We start from the raw sequence: 18,209 nt of genomic DNA on the forward strand, positions 1-18,209 counted from the left end.
TAAAACGAGGTGAGACTACGCCAATAGTCTCTTGGGAGTCTGATTGCCTGTGACTGCTGCAGGTCATTTCTATGTTCTCTTCTCCTCCAGCCCATGGGTCAAGTTGGTTTGCTCCCCTTCTGTCCAGGTCAACTGATGAGTATGTTTGCCCTAAACCCCGAATGTCTTCTAGCGAATGTGAACAGTGAAGAAACATAACCAAGAAACATAACTAGTGTGTGACCGGCTCACCTCTGAGAGAGGGAAATGGTTGGGCCTGGGCTTTTACTTAAAGACTTGAGCATCTCCTCGGAAGATGCTGCTGCTCACAGAGAAAGGGATTTTGCTACCATCTTTCCCCAACCAAATCCTGTCACTTGTTCCAGGGCAAAAAAAAAAAAAAAAAAAAAAGTGGGGCCTGCACCTGCTAGGGCTGGGAAGAGTATGAGGAACCTCTAGGACATGGGAAGCTTCCCAAAAGTCCCATGGGGTGCAGTGTTCAAGCTTGCTCATGCACGCATGGGCACACGTGTATGTACACGCGTGCACACGTGTGATTTTACATAGGATACCAGGGGCCCCGGGGGTACCGGCTTCGTAGCTAAGAGCCTGTGGTAGGTCTCTGTCCTGGCAAAGCCCTTGTTTCCTCTGCCTCTCAAAAGGCCAAGGCCAGACCTGAGGTCTCCCACCCACTCATCTGGCCTTTTCTCTCTGGGTGTGTTATCTGGATGCCTCAAGCTATAGTTGGGGCCCTTTCTCCCTTCTCCATGCACCTGCGCACGTGTCTGTCCCTGGACCGGGGATGCTCTAGTCATAGATCTCCAGACTCTGGATGACTTAAAGCCTCCACCAGCGTCCTCACCTCCCCAAGCGGCTCCCTAGAAGCAGTGAGGGCTGCTCTGCAGATTTTCATATTTAAAAAAAGTTTCACTAGGTTAATTCACTCACGTTTCCTGTGTAATTAAAAAAAAAAAAAAAAGAGCGTGGGAAGTAGAGTATCATAAAAGTAAATCAGGGGCGCCAGGCTGGCTCAGTTGGTACAGCAGGTGACTCTTGATCTCAGGGTCATGAATTCAAGCCCCACATTGGGTATAGAGCTCACTTAAAAAAAAAAAAAAATAGAGTCCCATGTCAGGCTCCCTGCGTGGAGCCTGCTTCTCCTTCTGCTGTGTCTCTGCCTCTCTGTCTTTCTGTCTCTCTGTCTCTGTCTCTCAAAAATAAATAAAATCTTTTAAAAAATAAAAAATAAAAGTAATAATAAATAAATCCTTTCAAATCTTAAAAAAAAAAAAAAAAAGGAAATCAAAGCAATGATGGGAGCAGAGTAGCAGGGAAAGAAGGAGGAGGCACCCAGAGTGTAGAGGTGGGGAGTGGTGGCTGCTGAGGCGGCCTAGGGCTGGGCCCCACGTCCTCTGTGGGAGACATGGAGACCCAGGCGGTGGGGGGGTTGTGGGCAGGGCTCGGGGGTCCCAGCCCCTGCAGGCAGCCAGGGCTGAGACTGGCAGGTGGGTCACCCGGAGGTGGCATGTGCTCTCTCCCCGGGCAGGCGAAGCATGAAGCGGAAGGCGCTGTTCACTTGTCCCTTTAACGGGGACTGTCGTATCACCAAGGACAACCGCCGCCACTGCCAGGCCTGCCGGCTCAAGCGCTGTGTGGACATCGGCATGATGAAGGAGTGTGAGTGTTCCGGGCCCAGGGCAGGGGTGGCCCGGGAGGGGGACCGTTTGAGCTGCTCTTCGGGCAGCTTTGGCCCCACCGGGCTGCGTGCGGCTCCCCTGGGGCTACAGGCACCCAGAGCCTGGAGCTGGGGCGCTGCGGCCAGGACAGCAGGGTCAGAGGCCCCAAGGGGGTCCTGCGAGCCTCTTGGGGATCTGTGTCACAGAGTCCTGGGAGGGGCCTCACCCTCTCCCGTGTGACCCATCTCCCAGATGGGTCCTCCTCCAGGACGGCGTCACTATTCTCACCTCCCTGTTCCTCGACCTCCCGGGAAAAGGCAAGGCCCAAGGACCCAGGGTTCTTTGGACTTTGGGAGAGTGAGCTGCTGAGGCTGGGGAAGGGCAGGAGTGATGGAGAGAATAAATATGCAGAGCCTGGCTGGCATCGGGTGCCACCCTGCCCCAGCCTTCCAGCCACTCTGGCCCCACGGGCAGATCTGGGGGCCGGAGACCAGGGAAGACCAGGGGGAAAGAGCCTGTGAGGGGGAGCACTGGACTCTAGGATGACCCTCTGGATCCAGATGGAGAGAGAAGGGCGGTCCTATAGGACATCCTGTCCAGCTCTGGGGTTGGAGGAGAGGACGAATGGCAGATTCATTTGTTCCAACCCTCAGTTAAAAACAACCCCTGGACTTTGCATCTGAGCTCTGGTACAGTTACTTGGTAACCAGAACAGCCATCGAATTCAGTAGCGCCTAGGAAGGGCTGGTCAGGCCCTCCCTGGGCTGGAGACCAGAGCTGTGGGCCGGCCTGGGCACAGGTGCCCTCTGCACACCCGGCCCCCCTGCTGCCTCTTGCTCACTCCTGTCTGCAGTCTGCACACTGATCCCGTCCTTGGCCCTGGGACAGGGCTTATGCCCCGCTAAGCTGCGGACCTGAGGAGGCTTAGGAAGGGCGCTCAGATGCAGGCCCTCCTGGCTATGGGGCTATTGCTTTGGGGGGTGAGGGAAGCAGGTACAGGGAAGATACGTCCAGAACAAGGGAAGAGTCACAGGACAGGGCTCAGGGGATAGAAAATTTCCTCCTTGTTGGAAAGAAAAATTCTCTGTTGTTGGGGAACAGAGGCAGGTTACCCTCTGGTGGGTCACAGCCCTTCACTCCTGATCCCAGCTCCCCAGTCAACACTGGCAGGCCTTGGAAAAGTTTCCAGGCTGTTGTTCCTCCTCGCCCCCACAGTAGTGCGCAGGCCTGGACATGCTGATCTCTCCTAGCCCGGTCCCCTGCCCCGCCCGACTCCTGTGTTTATCCTGGAGCAGAGGAGGCCGAGGCCTGGTGCTCATGGGGCTCCTCACACATTGGCTTAGTGCGGCCTGCTGTGTGCGAGGCCCTAGGGTGGCCACAAACAAGATGCGGGGTGCACAGCCCCTGCTCCTACCCCGAGGGGCACACGTTCTCCTGGCTCTGCGGCTCCTGCCAACCAAGAACGGTGCAGTTCCACCACTGGAAGTCAGTAAGACTCTGCCCCAGAAGTTCTGGTCGGGGCCAGCCTCACTGCTGTCCCAGAGGCTCCTTTCCTACGTCTCAGGAGGAAGGGGATGTTCTAACAACTCAGAATGGGAAGAACACTTAGAAATCATCTGGGAGTGACAAAGGTAAAAATATCAGGATCGGGGTCAGAAAGCAAGTCTCCATGCCTGCTTCCAGATCTCCCCTGGTCCCCAAAGCGAACACTGCACCGCTGGCGATGAACAGGTTTTGGGTGCGTCCGGTGCCCCTGCCCATGAACACCATGTGCTGAGGGGGGCCAGCAATCCCGAAGTAGACGCCCACCCCCAGCCCCCGACATCTCTGTGCTCCAGCCACCCCAGACACAGCCCCAGTCTTCCCCAACAGAGCCCTGGGCCCCACCCCGCCATCTGCCCGGGGCCACCCTGTGTCCCCCACTCTCAGGGTGCCAGTGCGGGGACCTGTAGTCTGGGCCCCAGAGCTCCAGTTAAATGAAAACCTTGAGCCAGCACTAGGCTCGTTCTTTCCACTACTCGAAGGGAAGGTCCTTCGGGAAAGGCTATGGTTCTCTGCCTCGCGCTAGCCCAGCTTAAAGGCGTCTGTCAGAATGGTCTGGGCCTCGAGCTCCCTAGGAGAGCTGCTCATGTATCATGTGGGCCGTGGTTGCCTTGAGGCTCAACCTCCCAGAGACAATTTTGTGTCAACATTTGTAAAACCACAGGACACCCCAGGGCTCCCTAGGAAGGGAGCTGCAAACGCAGGCTGCCTTCTGGCAGGGGTTAGAGAAGGGCCCTTCCCTAAAGGAAGCCCAGGAAGGGAAGGGAATGGGTCTGAGGACAAATGTTTATCGAGCGCCTACCCAGTGCCAGATACTGCATGGAGCACGCGAGCTTTCTTATCAGATTCTCACAGGAATCCCTAAATAGGTAAATACTTCTGTTGTTTCTTTCATAGATTAGGGGAAGCTCCGAGGAATTCAGATTTCATGCTTCTAAGCTACTAAAATGGTCTCTTTGCTTCCAAAGGCCCACCCCCAGGGGCCAGGGCTCCTCCACTGCCTGCTGCCCTCAGGGATGGGCTCCAGGGACCGTTTCCATCCAAGACTCCCTTTCTCTCTCTTCAAGTCTTAGATGACTTGACCTTGTCCATGGAGCCTGAGACATTTCATGGTCAACTTCTTGCTTCTTGGTGGCCTGTCCTGCATAGAAACACCTATATGTTCCTTTGCTTAATGTTTTTACAGATGTAGGTCTTTCCTACTCCACATTAGCACAGCACCTGGCCCAATGCAGCTGCTCAATAAATACGTGTTGAATGACTGAATATTAGCTCCCTGTGATGCTTCTTTGCATCTCTACATCTCCCACTGGTCTACAGGTCCGGAATATCTCCCAAATCTGATATTGTCTATGTCATTCATTTGGAAACACGTTATATTCTCTTGTCTGATGTTGCCCTTAGGCCACCTGGGGCAACTTGAAGTGTTTTTAAGTTGTTCATGCTTCCAGATCTTGACTTCCAACCGCAATTCTAGACTTCATGAAACAGAGAGCATCTTGCATGGGAATAAATGTGTGCAGAGTCATATTTGCGCTCAGCAAGGACCTGAGAAGGAAGGCAAAGAAGCTACTGAACAGCCCTATGGGTCTCACGAAGTCCTTGGACACAGCTCCTGTGCTTTATTCATTGGAGAGCCCTTCAAATGCTCTTTCAGAACCTGTGTGCTCTTCTCTACTGCAAAACAGGTGTCCTCCTACAAGATAGTAATGGCATTCTCAGTAGCAATTCATTGAGAAAACGATTTTTTAAATTTTTCTTATTAAATTAGTAGCTCCCTTAAAAAAAAAGACTTATTTCATAAATCACAGCAGCATCTGCACATGGGAGAGACTTATGATTTAGTCTTCAGACACCATTGCCTGGAGGGAGGCCGGTGGATTGGCAGCCCTGTTAGAAAATGCCAGATCTCAGCATTTCTTTCTCTAGTACTGCACGCCGGATGGCAGTCACTGTTTGATACAGGGATTGAGAGGAACAATGTCATAAGGTTAACCTTGAATCTTCTTAACTTTTGGAGCAAATCATTTACAAACTTTGCTACTTTATTTTTTTTTTCATACTCTTCAGATGGATTGGAACACTTTGTGTGTTCCATGGCTGAGGACAAGAGTCCTACTGAGCAACCATAGCCAATTATAATCAGAGGGGGTATGGGGCAATAGTTACAACCATGAACTCTAGAACTGTAATGCCCAGGCCTGGGTACCAGCTTCAGCACGTGTTAGCCGTGTGACTTTAAGCAAAGTGCGTAGCCTCTGGGGCTCAGGTCCCTCATCTGCAAAATGGGGATAATTGCACCTGCGCTAAAAGGTTGTTATGAGGACTAAATATATGTAAGCTAATATTTAAGAAGCATTTAGCAGAGTGCCCAGTACATTAAAAATTCTATTTTTGGGATCCCTGGGTGGCGCAGCGGTTTGGCGCCTGCCTTTGGCCCAGGGCGTGATCCTGGAGACCCGGGATCGAATCCCACATCAGGCTCCCGGTGCATGGAGCCTGCTTCTCCCTCTGCCTGTGTCTCTGCGCCTCTCTCTCTCTCTCTGTGACTATCATAAAAAAAAAAAAATTCTATTTTTAATCCATTTTTATTAATATGATTTTTTTTTCTTACATAAAACTTGACCACCAGGATTTCCAGCTCCCCAGCAGACTAGAAGATAACTGCTAAGGGGAAGAAAGGTCCCCTTCTACAGGCAGGCACCCATAAGAAGAGACAACACGTAGCTTACCAGAGAGGGGGAGACCGAAAGCGATGCAAAGGAGCACAAGAGCTCCAGATCATAGCAGGCTGAGTCATACGGTGCATGGACACAGCCCTGTACAATTCTGAGGTCATAACCTTGTTCCTGCAAAGTCCAGTAATTGTTCTGAATGATACCTCTGAATCACCAAGAAAAGGTTATACAATGTTACAGGTGTTCTGTTATAAGAACCTTATTCTATCTTGAAAATATTTCAGTCGCAATTATGTAAATTGAAAGGGTAAGCTGGGTTCAGTTCCCCAGCGGACAGGCATTTGATGTGTGCCATCCTCACATCGTAAGGCACATGTAGTAGTGCACTTCTCCCTGTCATTTTCTGAGCAAAGGACGATGGCTAGAGCTTCGTAGGTATGATCAGTGTGGATGTGTTGGGTGTCCAATCTCTCAGACTATTGAGCAAACACCATGGCCAGGAAGCCTCGCTGGGCTGGCCATTAAGGGGGAAACACAGGGAGCCTATAGTTCTAGTGAAAGATCTGAAAAAAAAAAAAAAAGAAAAGAAAGATCTTGAACGTCCTAGTTTCTCTCTATATGGGCATTTATTGGAGCCTGTACTAACCAGAAATATTACGGAGTGGAAGACACTTGGGTGCCAATGTGCGTGGGAAAGACAGGACATACCACAGAAATAAGAAATGAAAGCTCAGTACAGATCAGGGCAATCCAGAAAGGCTTCATGGTGAAAGAGGGCTATGGGTTGGATGCTGAAGAAAGGATAGAACTCGGGACACCTGGGCGGCTCAGCGGTTGAGCGCCTGCTTCGGCCCAGGGTATGATCCTGGAGCCCCAGGATCGAGTCCCATATCAGGCTCCCTGCGTGGAGCCTGCTTCTCCCTCTGCCTATCTCTTTATGTGTCTGTCATGAATAAATAAATTAAAATATATATATATATATATACATAAAAGAATAGATAGAACTTGCACAGCTGCTGGGGAGGGAGGGCCCAGCTGGACAGGCATCCCGCGTAAGTGGAAATGCATTGGCGAGACAGAATGGGTCATGTTCGCCCGTCAGTAATCTCAGCATAGTCACAGAAGCTGTGTCCAGAGGCACTAGGAAATGAGGTTGGAAGGTTAGGAAAAAGTAAAATCTTGGGGAATCTTGACTTTAATTTGGAGCACAGTAAACAGCAAGGATCCAGAAAAAGTTTCTGAGCAGGAGAGTGACATCATAGAATCACAAGAGATTATCAAAGCCCTGTCAAGCCGAGAAGCGTGTCCACGGATGCCCGTGGCATGAATCGCAGAGCTCCCTCCCTCACACCCCACCACCTCCTGCACCCACCCTCAGGTGAGCAGGGACGATCAGACACCTATTCTTGGATTCCCCAGGTAAGGGCCTCGTACCTTGCCTTGAATGGAACACTCCTTGCTCCTTACTCTTCCACCCCACTTGACCTCTTGGGGTCTGAGCAGACACCCACTGTGGGAGAGGGTTGGCAGCTCTTTGGGCAGGTGAGTCACTCACCTGGGCGTGGCCTCCCCCAGTCCTCCTCTTAGTATGGCTTACCTCAGCTATGGAGGGAACTTGCCATCCTTCGCCCCTGGTTACCCACTCCCACCTCCCCCCCCGCCCCCCATAGGCTCTCCCTCACCTCCCAGAAGCTTCTTTCGTTCTCCCCCACACCCACACCTGAGGGGTCTGGGCCGGTGGGCCTCTCCTGAAGCCCAGCACCCACCCACTCTGGGGTTCTGGTTCCTTTCCCTGCTCTTGTGAAACTCCCCAGTTCTGTGGGCAGAAGTGCTGGCAACACCAGCACAGAGCAAGTAGCTACAGGCCAAGGGCCCCAGTGCCCACTCCTGCCGTCAGCACTCTGCAAGCCCTGGCCAGGAGGTCTGTTTGCCTGGCTGCCGTGCCAGGCATCCCTGCTCGCAGCCCTGCCCTCCCGGGCAGCGGCCCAGCACGGTGAGGTGGGCACCACCGCGGAAGCCCCCGCACAGCATGATGGTGGTGGAGGGTCTCCCCGTCATCAGACACCCTGGCTAGCAGCTGGAGACAGCTGCAGATCGGAGCTTCAAGGTGTTATCTTCGGGACTTCCAGAGGGCTCAAAGACTTCCTTGGGCAGAACTGTCAAGACTGGACAGGCTGGAGGAGAGGTTGTTTTGCAGGGAACCAAAGAAGCAAAGTCTTTCTAAGTTGGTCAGAGTAGATCAAACGCCCATGCCTGGAAACTTGGACGTGGAAATGCCCGTGTAGAAGGGTCTTTCAGCATGTCCTGGCTTCCGACCCTGGGACTGGCCACAGAGGGCCACTCCCACCCTTCCTCCCCCAGTGTCTCCCTCAAGATCGTGGGCAACGAATGTGAGGGGGAAAAGACAGGAACCAACATTTAATGAGCAGCTGCTCTGTTAGGCATTCAGTTCTCAAAACTGTCCACCCTTCAAGGTAGGGGGTATCACCCTGCCGCCCCACATGCACACACTTTTTGGAGGAAGGAACCACAAAGCGACCTTAATAGAGGTTTTATGGAGCAAACTTTTTGTTGGATTAGTGGGGTAACCAAAGCCTCGAGAGTTCAGTTTGCCCAGAGTCATATCACTTGCTTCTGAGAACCCAGACTCGCTAATAATGCCTGACCATCCCACCTCTCAGATCCTTTTTCCTCCTCTCTCATGCACCTGCCTTTTCAATAGGAAACCCAATTTTCCACCTTTATAGTGGGCTTGGAGCCCCCCATGGCAGTAAGTGCCGGGCCTTAGGAGCTCTGAGGGTGGAGGGTGAGGGGATTGGCCCCTCCCATCTGTTTGCCTTTAGCACCTGGAGTAAGGGGAGCTGCAGGCTCAGTCCCCCCAACATCCCCCTTCCTGCCCCACAGTCATCTTGACGGATGAGGAGGTGCAGCGGAAGCGGGAGATGATCCTGAAGCGGAAGGAGGAGGAAGCCTTGAGGGACAGTCTGCGGCCCAAGCTGTCGGAGGAGCAGCAGCGCATCATCGCCATCCTGCTGGATGCCCACCACAAGACCTACGACCCCACCTATGCCGACTTCACCCAGTTCCGGGTACGTGGCCTGGACGATGAGCCGCGGGGTGGGAGCCGGGCGGGGGAGAGGGACGGAGGGCCGCGGGGGGCAGCCAGCACCGGGCAGCGGTGGAGGCTGCTCTGGCCCTGGGGAGGCCTCCGCCCCCGCAGGCCTTCCTCCAAGCCTCCTGTTGGAGATCCGGGGCAGGGTGGGAGGGTGGCCCCAAATGTGCGCTTCTGATGCTCCGGCTTTCCCTTGCAGCCTCCAGTTCGTGGAGATGGGGGTGGAGGGAGCCATTCGTCCAGGCCCTCCTCGGCCCACACGCCCAGCGTCTCCGGGGACTCCTCTTCCTCCTGCTCGGATCACTACCCGGCCCCTCTAGGTGAGCCCCTTGCGGCCCCCACCCCGCCAGTGGTCCCTACCCGGCTTCTCTGGGTGAGCCCCCCGCAGCCCCCGCCCAGCCAGGGTCCCTACCCGGCCCTTCTGGGTGAGCCCCTCACGGCCCCCACCCCGCCAGTGGTCCCTACCCGGCCCCTCTGGGTGAACCCCCGTGGCCCCCGCCCAGCCAGAGTCCCTACCCGGCCCCCTGGGTGAGCCCCCCCGCAGCCCCCGCCCAGCCAGGGTCCCTACCCGGCCCCTCTGGGTGAGCCCCCACGGCCCCTGCCCTGCCAGCGGAGCCCAGCAAGAGCCCAGAGCTTCCACAGCCCACCTGTCCTTGGCTGTGGATGAGAGGACAGCACTGCCATACTGTGTGCCACACAGTGTCCTCAGGTCAACCCCCCATTTTCTACAGCTCAGGGCTAAGTAGCCCGAGGGCCCATGCTGGGGAAGAAGCCAAGCTGGGGTCTGGCCGGGCAGGGTCTGTCTGGGGAGTCCCTGCTCTTTCCTTCCTGCCAGGCTTCTGCTCCTGCCCCCCTCCATGTGCGTAATCTGATTCCTTTAAATGATATTTTGAGCCTAGGCCTTTTAGGGGATTCTGGTTTGGGTTTTTTTTTTTTTTTCCCAGTATCCAATATATTTATTGAGATATAATTGACATAGAACTAATTGTATTAGTTTTAGGTGTGTGCTACACAATAGTTTGATACATGTATAAATTACAAAATGATTATGGTAAGTATAGTTACTACCCATCATCTCAGAGTTACAAAGTTTTTTTTTTCCTTGTGATGAGAATTTTTAAGATCCACCCTCTTACCAACTTTCAGATGTACAAAACAGTATCATTGACCATAGTCATCAAAGGTTTGGGGTAGAAGGAGAACACTGGGGCCCATTGCAGCTTCCCTTCCCCCCATCCCAAGCTCTGGGGGACCCCTATAGCACGCGTCATCTCCAGCTCCTCCTTATGGTCCATCCCTACCGTCTTCTCCGACTTCCTGCTCCATCCTCCCTCTCCCCCTGTCCTTCATCCCTCTGCCTCTCACCCAACCCTACCACCTTGTGCGTGGATCCCACAGGAGGGCAGGCGTGGGAAAACCCCTTTCCTCTGGGGAATGAGGACCCTCAGATATGGTCCTTCCAGACTTATTGATGGATCTGTGCCCAGATCCAAAAGAGGTGGAGAGGGTCTCAGTGTCAGATGGACAGGAAAGGATAGCAGTGGAGCCAGACATGGTGTCTACCCACCCGGGAGTGACAGGAGGGACGTGGTCAGGGACTAGAGGGAAGCTGTGACCCTTGCAGAGATTGACGGACCCTTGGAGCCCTTTGTCTTATAGGGATTCTTCTCAAGTGTTCATCTTCTCTCCCCACTTGGCTGCTCTTTTCCCTTGGTGGGATATGTATTTGCATCAATGAGGATCAGTCTACATGTTATACATTCAGCTTTTAATAATCCCGTATTATTTGGGAGTTTTGATACCCTCATAGGTTAATTGATATGAGGTGCTCAGCCCCACTAGTGGTATGTTCAGGATAGCATCTATTTATTTTAAAGGGGTGCCCGGCTCAGTGGTTGTAGCATGTAGTTCTTGATCTTGGAGCCATGAATTCAAGCCCCATGTTGGGCATAGAGATTACTTAATATAAAAATAAATAAATAGGGGCACCTGGGTGGCCCAGTGGTTGGGTGTCTGCATTTGGCTCAGGTTGTGATTCCGGGGTCCTGGGATCAAGTCCCACATTGGGCTCCCCATGGGGAGCCTATTTCTCCCTCTGCCTAGGTCTCTGTCTCTCTGTCTCTCCTGAATAAATAGATACCATCTTTCAAAAATAAATCAAAATAAATAAGATTCAAACTCATTGGCACTCTTAATTAAAAATATTAAGCAGAAGTAATACATGTTTATTGTAGGCATTCAGATAAGATAAGCTAGTTATATACATATAAAATAAAGATTTTTATAAATGTAAAATATTTAAAAGATTTTATTTATTTGAGTGAGAGAGAGCAAGAGAATACAAGTGGGGCAGAGAGGGAGTGAGGGGCAGCAGGAGAGGGAGAAGCAAACTTCCCATTGAGTAGGGAGCCCGATGTGGGGCTCGATCCCAGGGTCCTGGGATCATGACCTGAGCCGAAGGCAGATGATTAACCAACTGAGCCACCCAGGCATCTCCCCCCTCCACCTTTTTTTTTTTTTAAGATTTCGTTTATTTATTCATGAGAGACAGAGAGAGAGGCAGAGACACAGGCAGAGGGAGAAGCAGGCTCCATGCAGGAGCCCAATGTGGGACACAATCCCTGGTCTCCAGGATCAGACCCTGGGCTGAAGGCGGCGCTAAACTGCTGAGCCACCCGGGCTGCCCCATCTCTCCCCTTTTTAAGGATTTTATTTATTTTATATGTAAAATCTTTAAACCCACTACCCAAAGGTAATCACTATTAACACTGTGATATATCTATTTCCCACTTTTTTTTTTCTTTAAATGCATTTGTATATTTACAAGTGAGATTATGCTATACAAAATCTGGTAATTTTCTTTTTTCTTTTAACAGTACATTATATATCATTTTCATGTCATTCAATATACTTCTAGAATATCATGCTTAAAGACTGATTAGTATTCTGGGGCATGAATGTTCAATAGCATATCTAATCTAGATTGTGTCCCAGATTTTCATTAAGATAACAGTATGCTTGTGGCTAAATATTTGCACTTATTCCAGATTTTTTTCCTTATGATGAATTTATGGAAGTAGGATTACTGGTCAAAGAATATACATAATTGGAGGCTTCTGGTGCCTGTAGTCAAATCGCTCTCTGATTACTTTGCACAAATTTATGCTTCGTTTAGCGCCGCATGGCACAAGGGTTGCCTAATTCCCTGCATCTTACAAACACTGGCATCCACATTTAAACATATTTGTTTCTAGTTTATAGGTGACAGTGTAGATGTTCTATTCCACAGTCATTTGATCATTAGTGAGGTTGAACATTGTTTTCCATAAGTTCATTGGTTCCAAATTCATTTTTGAATTGAGGTCATTAGAAACAACATGTGATCTACAAAATCATGGCTTGAGGAAATCTCATTTCTTGGAGTATCTCTGGTCTTTGATTTTAGTGCCTTGCTCTGCTTGCAAGAAAAGCCAGGGGGAGTCTTAGAAGAAAGGCTGGGCTGAAGAATGACCTTGGAGACAGGCAGTCACTATGGCATTCCTGGCTAGCCCTGACGCTAGGGCATGGGAGGTCCTCACAGGGCCAAGGAGGAGGGCACCTGACTCAAGTATCAGCAGCTCTTTCTCTTTCCTCATCCTTCCCCAGACGTGATGGAGCCAACCAGCTTCTCCAATCTGGATCTGAGGGAAGAAGACTCAGATGATTCTTCTCTGACCCTGGACCTGTCCCAGCTCTCCATGCTGCCCCACCTAGCTGACCTGGTCAGTTACAGCATCCAAAAGGTCATTGGCTTTGCCAAGATGATTCCAGGGTTCAGGTAAGAGTCAGAATCCTAGATTGGTGGAGATCACCAATCCACCGCTTCCCCAAATAGAGACCCAGACCCTACCCCAGACCGCCTACATCACAATGTCTGAGAAGTACAGCCCATCCAGCGTTATTCAGCAGGCCAGCATTGGAGAGCTATCCAAACCCCACAGTTTCTGGATGACAGAACAGAAGCCCAGAGAGGTTCAGTGGCCAGTCAGGATCATTTTCTAGTCTCAGAGCCAGTATGTGTCAGAGCCAAGGTCTAGATTTCCAAGTTCACTGCTGTGGACACTTTAGCTGGCTTGGGTCTAATCCTCATGTTAACCCTTTAAATTAAACCTTCATTAACCCTCCACACCAAAATCTGAAACCAAAATGAAATGATAGGAGAAGGGGTGTTGCACAAGGGACTTGCGAAATAATTTAGGGATCCCAGAGAAAGACAGATTTCCTAGCACGCATAACCTGGACCTCCTTCACTCAAATTTCTGTGAAAAGGCCTTTCCCTCACCATACTGAGACCTTTTGCCAAAACAGGTGTAAGGAATTCTACTGGAGTAAAGATCCTGAGTTTTAGATTCATTGATGCATCTCATTCATTCAGCTGTTTCATTGTTTTGGTAATAATGACACGTATAAAAAAAAATAATAATAATGACACGTATACTTCTATTTAAATAGCTGTGCATGCGTCGTTAAATATTCTTAAAGTAAGAGAGTGTAGACGCTTTTAGAGGAATGTTGGGAGGTAGTTATATCTATATTGCCATATTATTTACACCATTTGGAGCATTGCCATGCAATATATATATATACAATGTGGTTGAGAAATAGAAAGGAAGAAATCACTAGTAAGCGCTGTTAGCCTGAGTTCAAGGCGAAGTATTTGCAGTTGCCAGCAGAAGGGGCTTGTGAGTGCTTTCTAGATGCTGATGCTCAGATTCAGTGCTGGAATTCTGGGAGTCCCCAAATTATTTGACATTGGCCCGCTCTGAATGCAAACTCAACGCAACGTGCTATTTATTGTTTGGTGACTCTCTCTGCCACACGAGGAAGCCACAAGTTAGTGTCTCAATGACTGCATTGACAGCTAGTTGGTGATCACTCAGAGAGCCAAGCCCAGTTCTTCCCAGTTTGTGTCCGCCCTGAGACAGCCGGGCTCTGTGTTATTTTTGCCTCAGCAACCCAGATGCCAGAGGTTCTCCTATGCTCTTCCCCCAGGAATTCATTGAAAATTGTAAAGAATAGTAAAGATTGTAAAAACATCAAACTCGCTTCCTGCATCCCGCCGCCCTTGAGATGTCCTTACTGCTTTGCCCATTTTGGTCGCAGTAGGAACAAGGGCCACTGTGGCATCCAGCAGGAGTGAGCTACTGAGTGTCACCTGTGAGCTCAGGATTGCACTGGGCCTGGGATTTACCCTCCAGAGCCTTTCCTTGGAACTGACAACACATTCCGCTTAGCACGAGTTCCAGCTCCCTCCCACACTCTTCTACTTAGTGTTTGCAAACTAGGTCTGTTCCAAAGTCTTGTTTTGTGTAAACAGCTAAAGACAAAAACACTTCAAGGTGCCGATGGAAACATGGTAGCACCTGGCTCCTATCCTAGTTCTAGAGAGCAGTCCTCATTTCTCTTAGCCTGGTAGGGGAGCTGGAGTACAGGGCCCCCCAGCTCTGTCCAGAGGCTCAGATTTGCTGCTTCGAAGTGGTGGCTAGGATTGCACACATGGCAAAGCTGTCCTTCAAAAAAACCATCCATTTAACCGGATGACCCCAATGCAACCCCCACCCTGTAGTAACCCAAACCTCCGTTTTTCTCCCATGCCCTTGGCCCCTGGCCCTTCCCCTTGCCTCACACACCCTGACACAAGTAGCACAACCCACCCCTAAAGTCTCTCTCCAGGAATGAGTTGTAGTCTGCCCCCTGGCTTCTGTATCCGGCCTCATTTTCCAGGGCTCCCTAGCCTAGCTGGGCAGTCATGGCCAAAGTAAGGTATATAGGAGCCGCCACTGACCCAATCCAGCTGCTGATCCAAAATCGGTTACATTGATCCTACCCGTGCTTGGGTTGGCTTTTCTCTCTCCAGACTGACTTAGGAAGTCTCAGAATGGAAGATGTTCCAGTAAAAATGGAGCAGGCCTTACCAAGAGCTCTGGGGGTGGGGGAGACACTGGTGTGGATACTCCCTGTGACTGGACGGAGGTGATGTCGGGCCTGGATGGAGGCCAAAGGCCCGGCTCCGGTGGGCCCCAGGGGGGGCCAGCCCCACAGCTCCCCAGCTCTGCTGGTTTCTGTGCTTCAGGGTTCTGTTGTTCCAAGAAGTGAAAGAACAGTGGCTATGGCCCTGGTGTCTTTGATCCTGCTGCCTGTAGGCAGGGGTGGAGGGTGTGGGGAGGGCAGGATGAGACTTCTGTGTGGGTGAGTGCAGGGGGGGTGGCGGGGGCAGGCTGATACTCCAGCGCAGGCGTGGGACCAGAGTGGGGCGGGACCGAATGGGCCGTGCTGGGTGTGAACTGCACTGTGGTCAAGGCCTGGGCCCTGCTCCTGCTTCCCACCTCCCCTCCCTCAGCCTCTCAGCCTGCACCCCACAAATCTCCCTGCCTCAGCGCCTCAGAAGGAAGGCCTGGAGGAAGTGGTCTCCGGAGCAGCATCCAAATGGCCAGGAGTGATCTGGGATCTAAGAACCAAGGACCTCCAGGTTTCGTTGCAAAGAGAGATGGAAGAGGGACCAGGCCGAACCAGCTAGAGCCCAGCCCTATGGGCAAAAGGCCTTTGACCTCACTACCATTTCTATTCCCAGGGGCTCCTTCCTGGTCAGAGGCCTGAGGTCACAGTGTGTCCCTCTTCCCGTGTTCTTTCCTCTGTATCCCCTTGGTCACCTAGTATAACAAACTTTCCTCCATAAGCTGTGAAGGATACAAGCTAACTAGGACACAGTTCCTGGCCTCCAGGGCTCAGTGTCTGATGGGAGAGATAGACATTGAGACAATTGCGGTGAAGAGATAAGAACCCAAAGAGGCCTGCTGGAGGTACCGTGGGAATGCCGGCGAGGAGGGGCCGGGAAGACCAGACAGTGGCACGTCTCCAGAGTGCCTCACAGGTGCCCAGAAGCAGCCGGCCACCGGTGTGAAAACCGATCAGGGTATATAAATATTACCCAGGTCCGGGGAGGAGGCAGGGAGCCTGAGCTGGCACCTGTCAGCAGGAATCGATCTCTGACCGATTTCCCCTTCATTTCCACCTGTACCCCCACCCACTACTGTCCCCTCTGCTGGCTGTGAGTCGCACATAGAAAGTCTATGAATTGCTGGGCCATAATGTGAGGCCGTTCTAGGTTTGCTTTCATAGAAGCAGCGTGCCTGGATCACAGCAGCAAAGTACCACTAAAGTCTCTCTGGCAAGGCACAAGTGGATGCTGGTTCCCTTCTGGCCATCCATTTCGAATGGGCCATTGAACAAAAGGTTACATACAAAGAAATGCCTTACAGAATTGCTTAAAATGGCAAAAATTAGAAGCACCCAAAATGTCCCAAAATAGGTGGCGGGAAGACTGGTTAAATAACTTGTAGTATGTTGGTAAGCTGTAATTGTATGCAACTCGTTATGGACTGGGCTAAAGAAATGTTCATGGTGTAGGAAATGGGACACAGAATTGCTATGAACTCAAGTATGTTTTAAAAAGGGAGATTGGCAAGGCATCCGGGTGGCTCAGTTGATTGGGCATCAGACTCGGTTTCTGCTCAGGTCGTGAGCTCATGCGTCCTGAGATGGAGCCCCAAGACAGGCTCCACACTTCAGCAGAGGGTCTGCTTGAGGGTTCTCGACTTCTGCTCCCTCCCCCCAACTCACATGCTCGTGTGTGCAGGTGCACGCTCTTTTTCTCTCCTTCCCTCTCACAAATAAATAAGTAACTTCTTTTAAAAAAAGAGGGAGATTTGCATTTTAAAAAAAAGATAGGAAGGAAATACACCCAAATGGTCATTGTGGTTATGAGCAATTTTTATTTGCTTTTATATTTTTCCTGTATTTTGCAAAGATTTAATAATGAGCATCTTTTATTGTATAATGAGGTAAATCCCCAATGAGGCATCAGTGTTTATTTTTGTGTATTGAGCATCAGGAGAAAAGTGACAAAGGTGGTGAGATGTGTGACCCCGTGTCACTGGGGCTGTCTGTCCAGGAGAAGATGCAGAGGAGCATGGTAACTTTCTTTAAATGATTAAAAGATGCCCCATGGCTAATGGAGAAGTCTGGTTCTGTGTTCCTTGAGAGGACAGAACCATAAGCAGTGGATGCAGCTCAATAGCAGAAGAAGCTGGTAACCCAGAGGTTAACAACCTCATGGCTACATCCAGAGACCACCAGTATCCTGGCCCCAGAAGGACCCTGCATCTGTAGGGAATGCTGAAGAAGGAAATGGATCACATGCCTTTAAGATCACAAAGCCTTCCAACTCTAGGGCTTTGAGATTTTTTTCAGGGCAGACCCTTTGTGGCCATCCTAGCCATCACCTGTCCCCTGTTGATACGGAACTCTCATCAGTGAACACCCAGTTCCCACCTTTCTATGTAGCAAAGTGCAGCCACGGAGAGGATGGCAGCCCTTCTACAGGATATCCAGGTGGAACTAGACACTCAGGGAAAGAAAAGGAGGGAAAACTGGAAGCAAGCAGATCTGTGGGTGCTGCTTGTTCCTTGTCATTGTTCAGGCAAGCCCAGCTAGTGACTCAGAAGAGTGGAACTAGTCATTGGCCTCTTGACTCATCAGCACGCAGTTACTGACCTTCTCGTTGTGCTCAGGGCTCAATAATCTAGTGTGGGCAACACTGAGGTGATTGAAGTGGTGTTGGCCCTCAAGTAGCTTACAGTTCAAGCTGCAGACAAGCCCATGAAGAGCAGAGCTGAAGGAGAAAGGGCAAAGCAGGCGTGCAAGCCGCAGGCCATGAAGAAATGGCTCTATTCTCCTAAAGGTCACCGGGTGGCAGGGAATCTGACAGACATCTCACTGGCTTCAGAGTCAGGAAGACGTGGTGGTGCAGGAGAGGAGAAAGGGCTTCCTTGGCTGGAGCTGTCACATGCCCAGAGGCAAGCTGGAGTAAGAACGCGCACAATGTTGAACAAGGAGTGGTCTGAAGTTGCTAGGATAGAGGGTTGGTGGAGTTTGTGAAGGGAAGAGGGCTGGACAGACAGGTTGAAGCCAGGCGATGGAGTGCGGGCTTGATCCTGAGGGGGTTGAAAGTCAGTGAGGGTTTCCGAGCCCAGGCGATATCTCCCTACAGTCACCATAAGCAACATGGAAAAGAGACCCAACGGCGATGGGATCCCAGAGTGCGAGTAACAGGCAACTGACAAAGATGATGGAGCTGTGAACCAGAACGGTCCCAGAGGTGGTGGGAAGGAGGCCAAGGGCTCC

General features: G+C 51.1%; 1 protein-coding gene across 2 annotated transcripts in view; it reads left to right on the top strand.

Annotated features, from left to right (window-relative positions):
* Window positions 1-18,209, top strand: part of VDR (vitamin D receptor) — a 56,642-nt gene that overhangs the window by 33,192 nt on the left and 5,241 nt on the right. For both annotated transcript variants that reach the window (XM_072798191.1, XM_072798190.1), the window contains 4 exons: window positions 1,526-1,656; window positions 8,780-8,964; window positions 9,187-9,307; window positions 12,633-12,804. In XM_072798191.1, coding sequence (XP_072654292.1) covers window positions 1,526-1,656; window positions 8,780-8,964; window positions 9,187-9,307; window positions 12,633-12,804 — 609 coding nt within the window. The remainder of the gene's footprint in view (window positions 1-1,525; window positions 1,657-8,779; window positions 8,965-9,186; window positions 9,308-12,632; window positions 12,805-18,209) is intronic.

Source organism: Canis lupus, chromosome 25 (assembly GCF_048164855.1).
Source record: "Canis lupus baileyi chromosome 25, mCanLup2.hap1, whole genome shotgun sequence".
NCBI classification, from domain to species: Eukaryota; Metazoa; Chordata; class Mammalia; order Carnivora; family Canidae; genus Canis; species Canis lupus.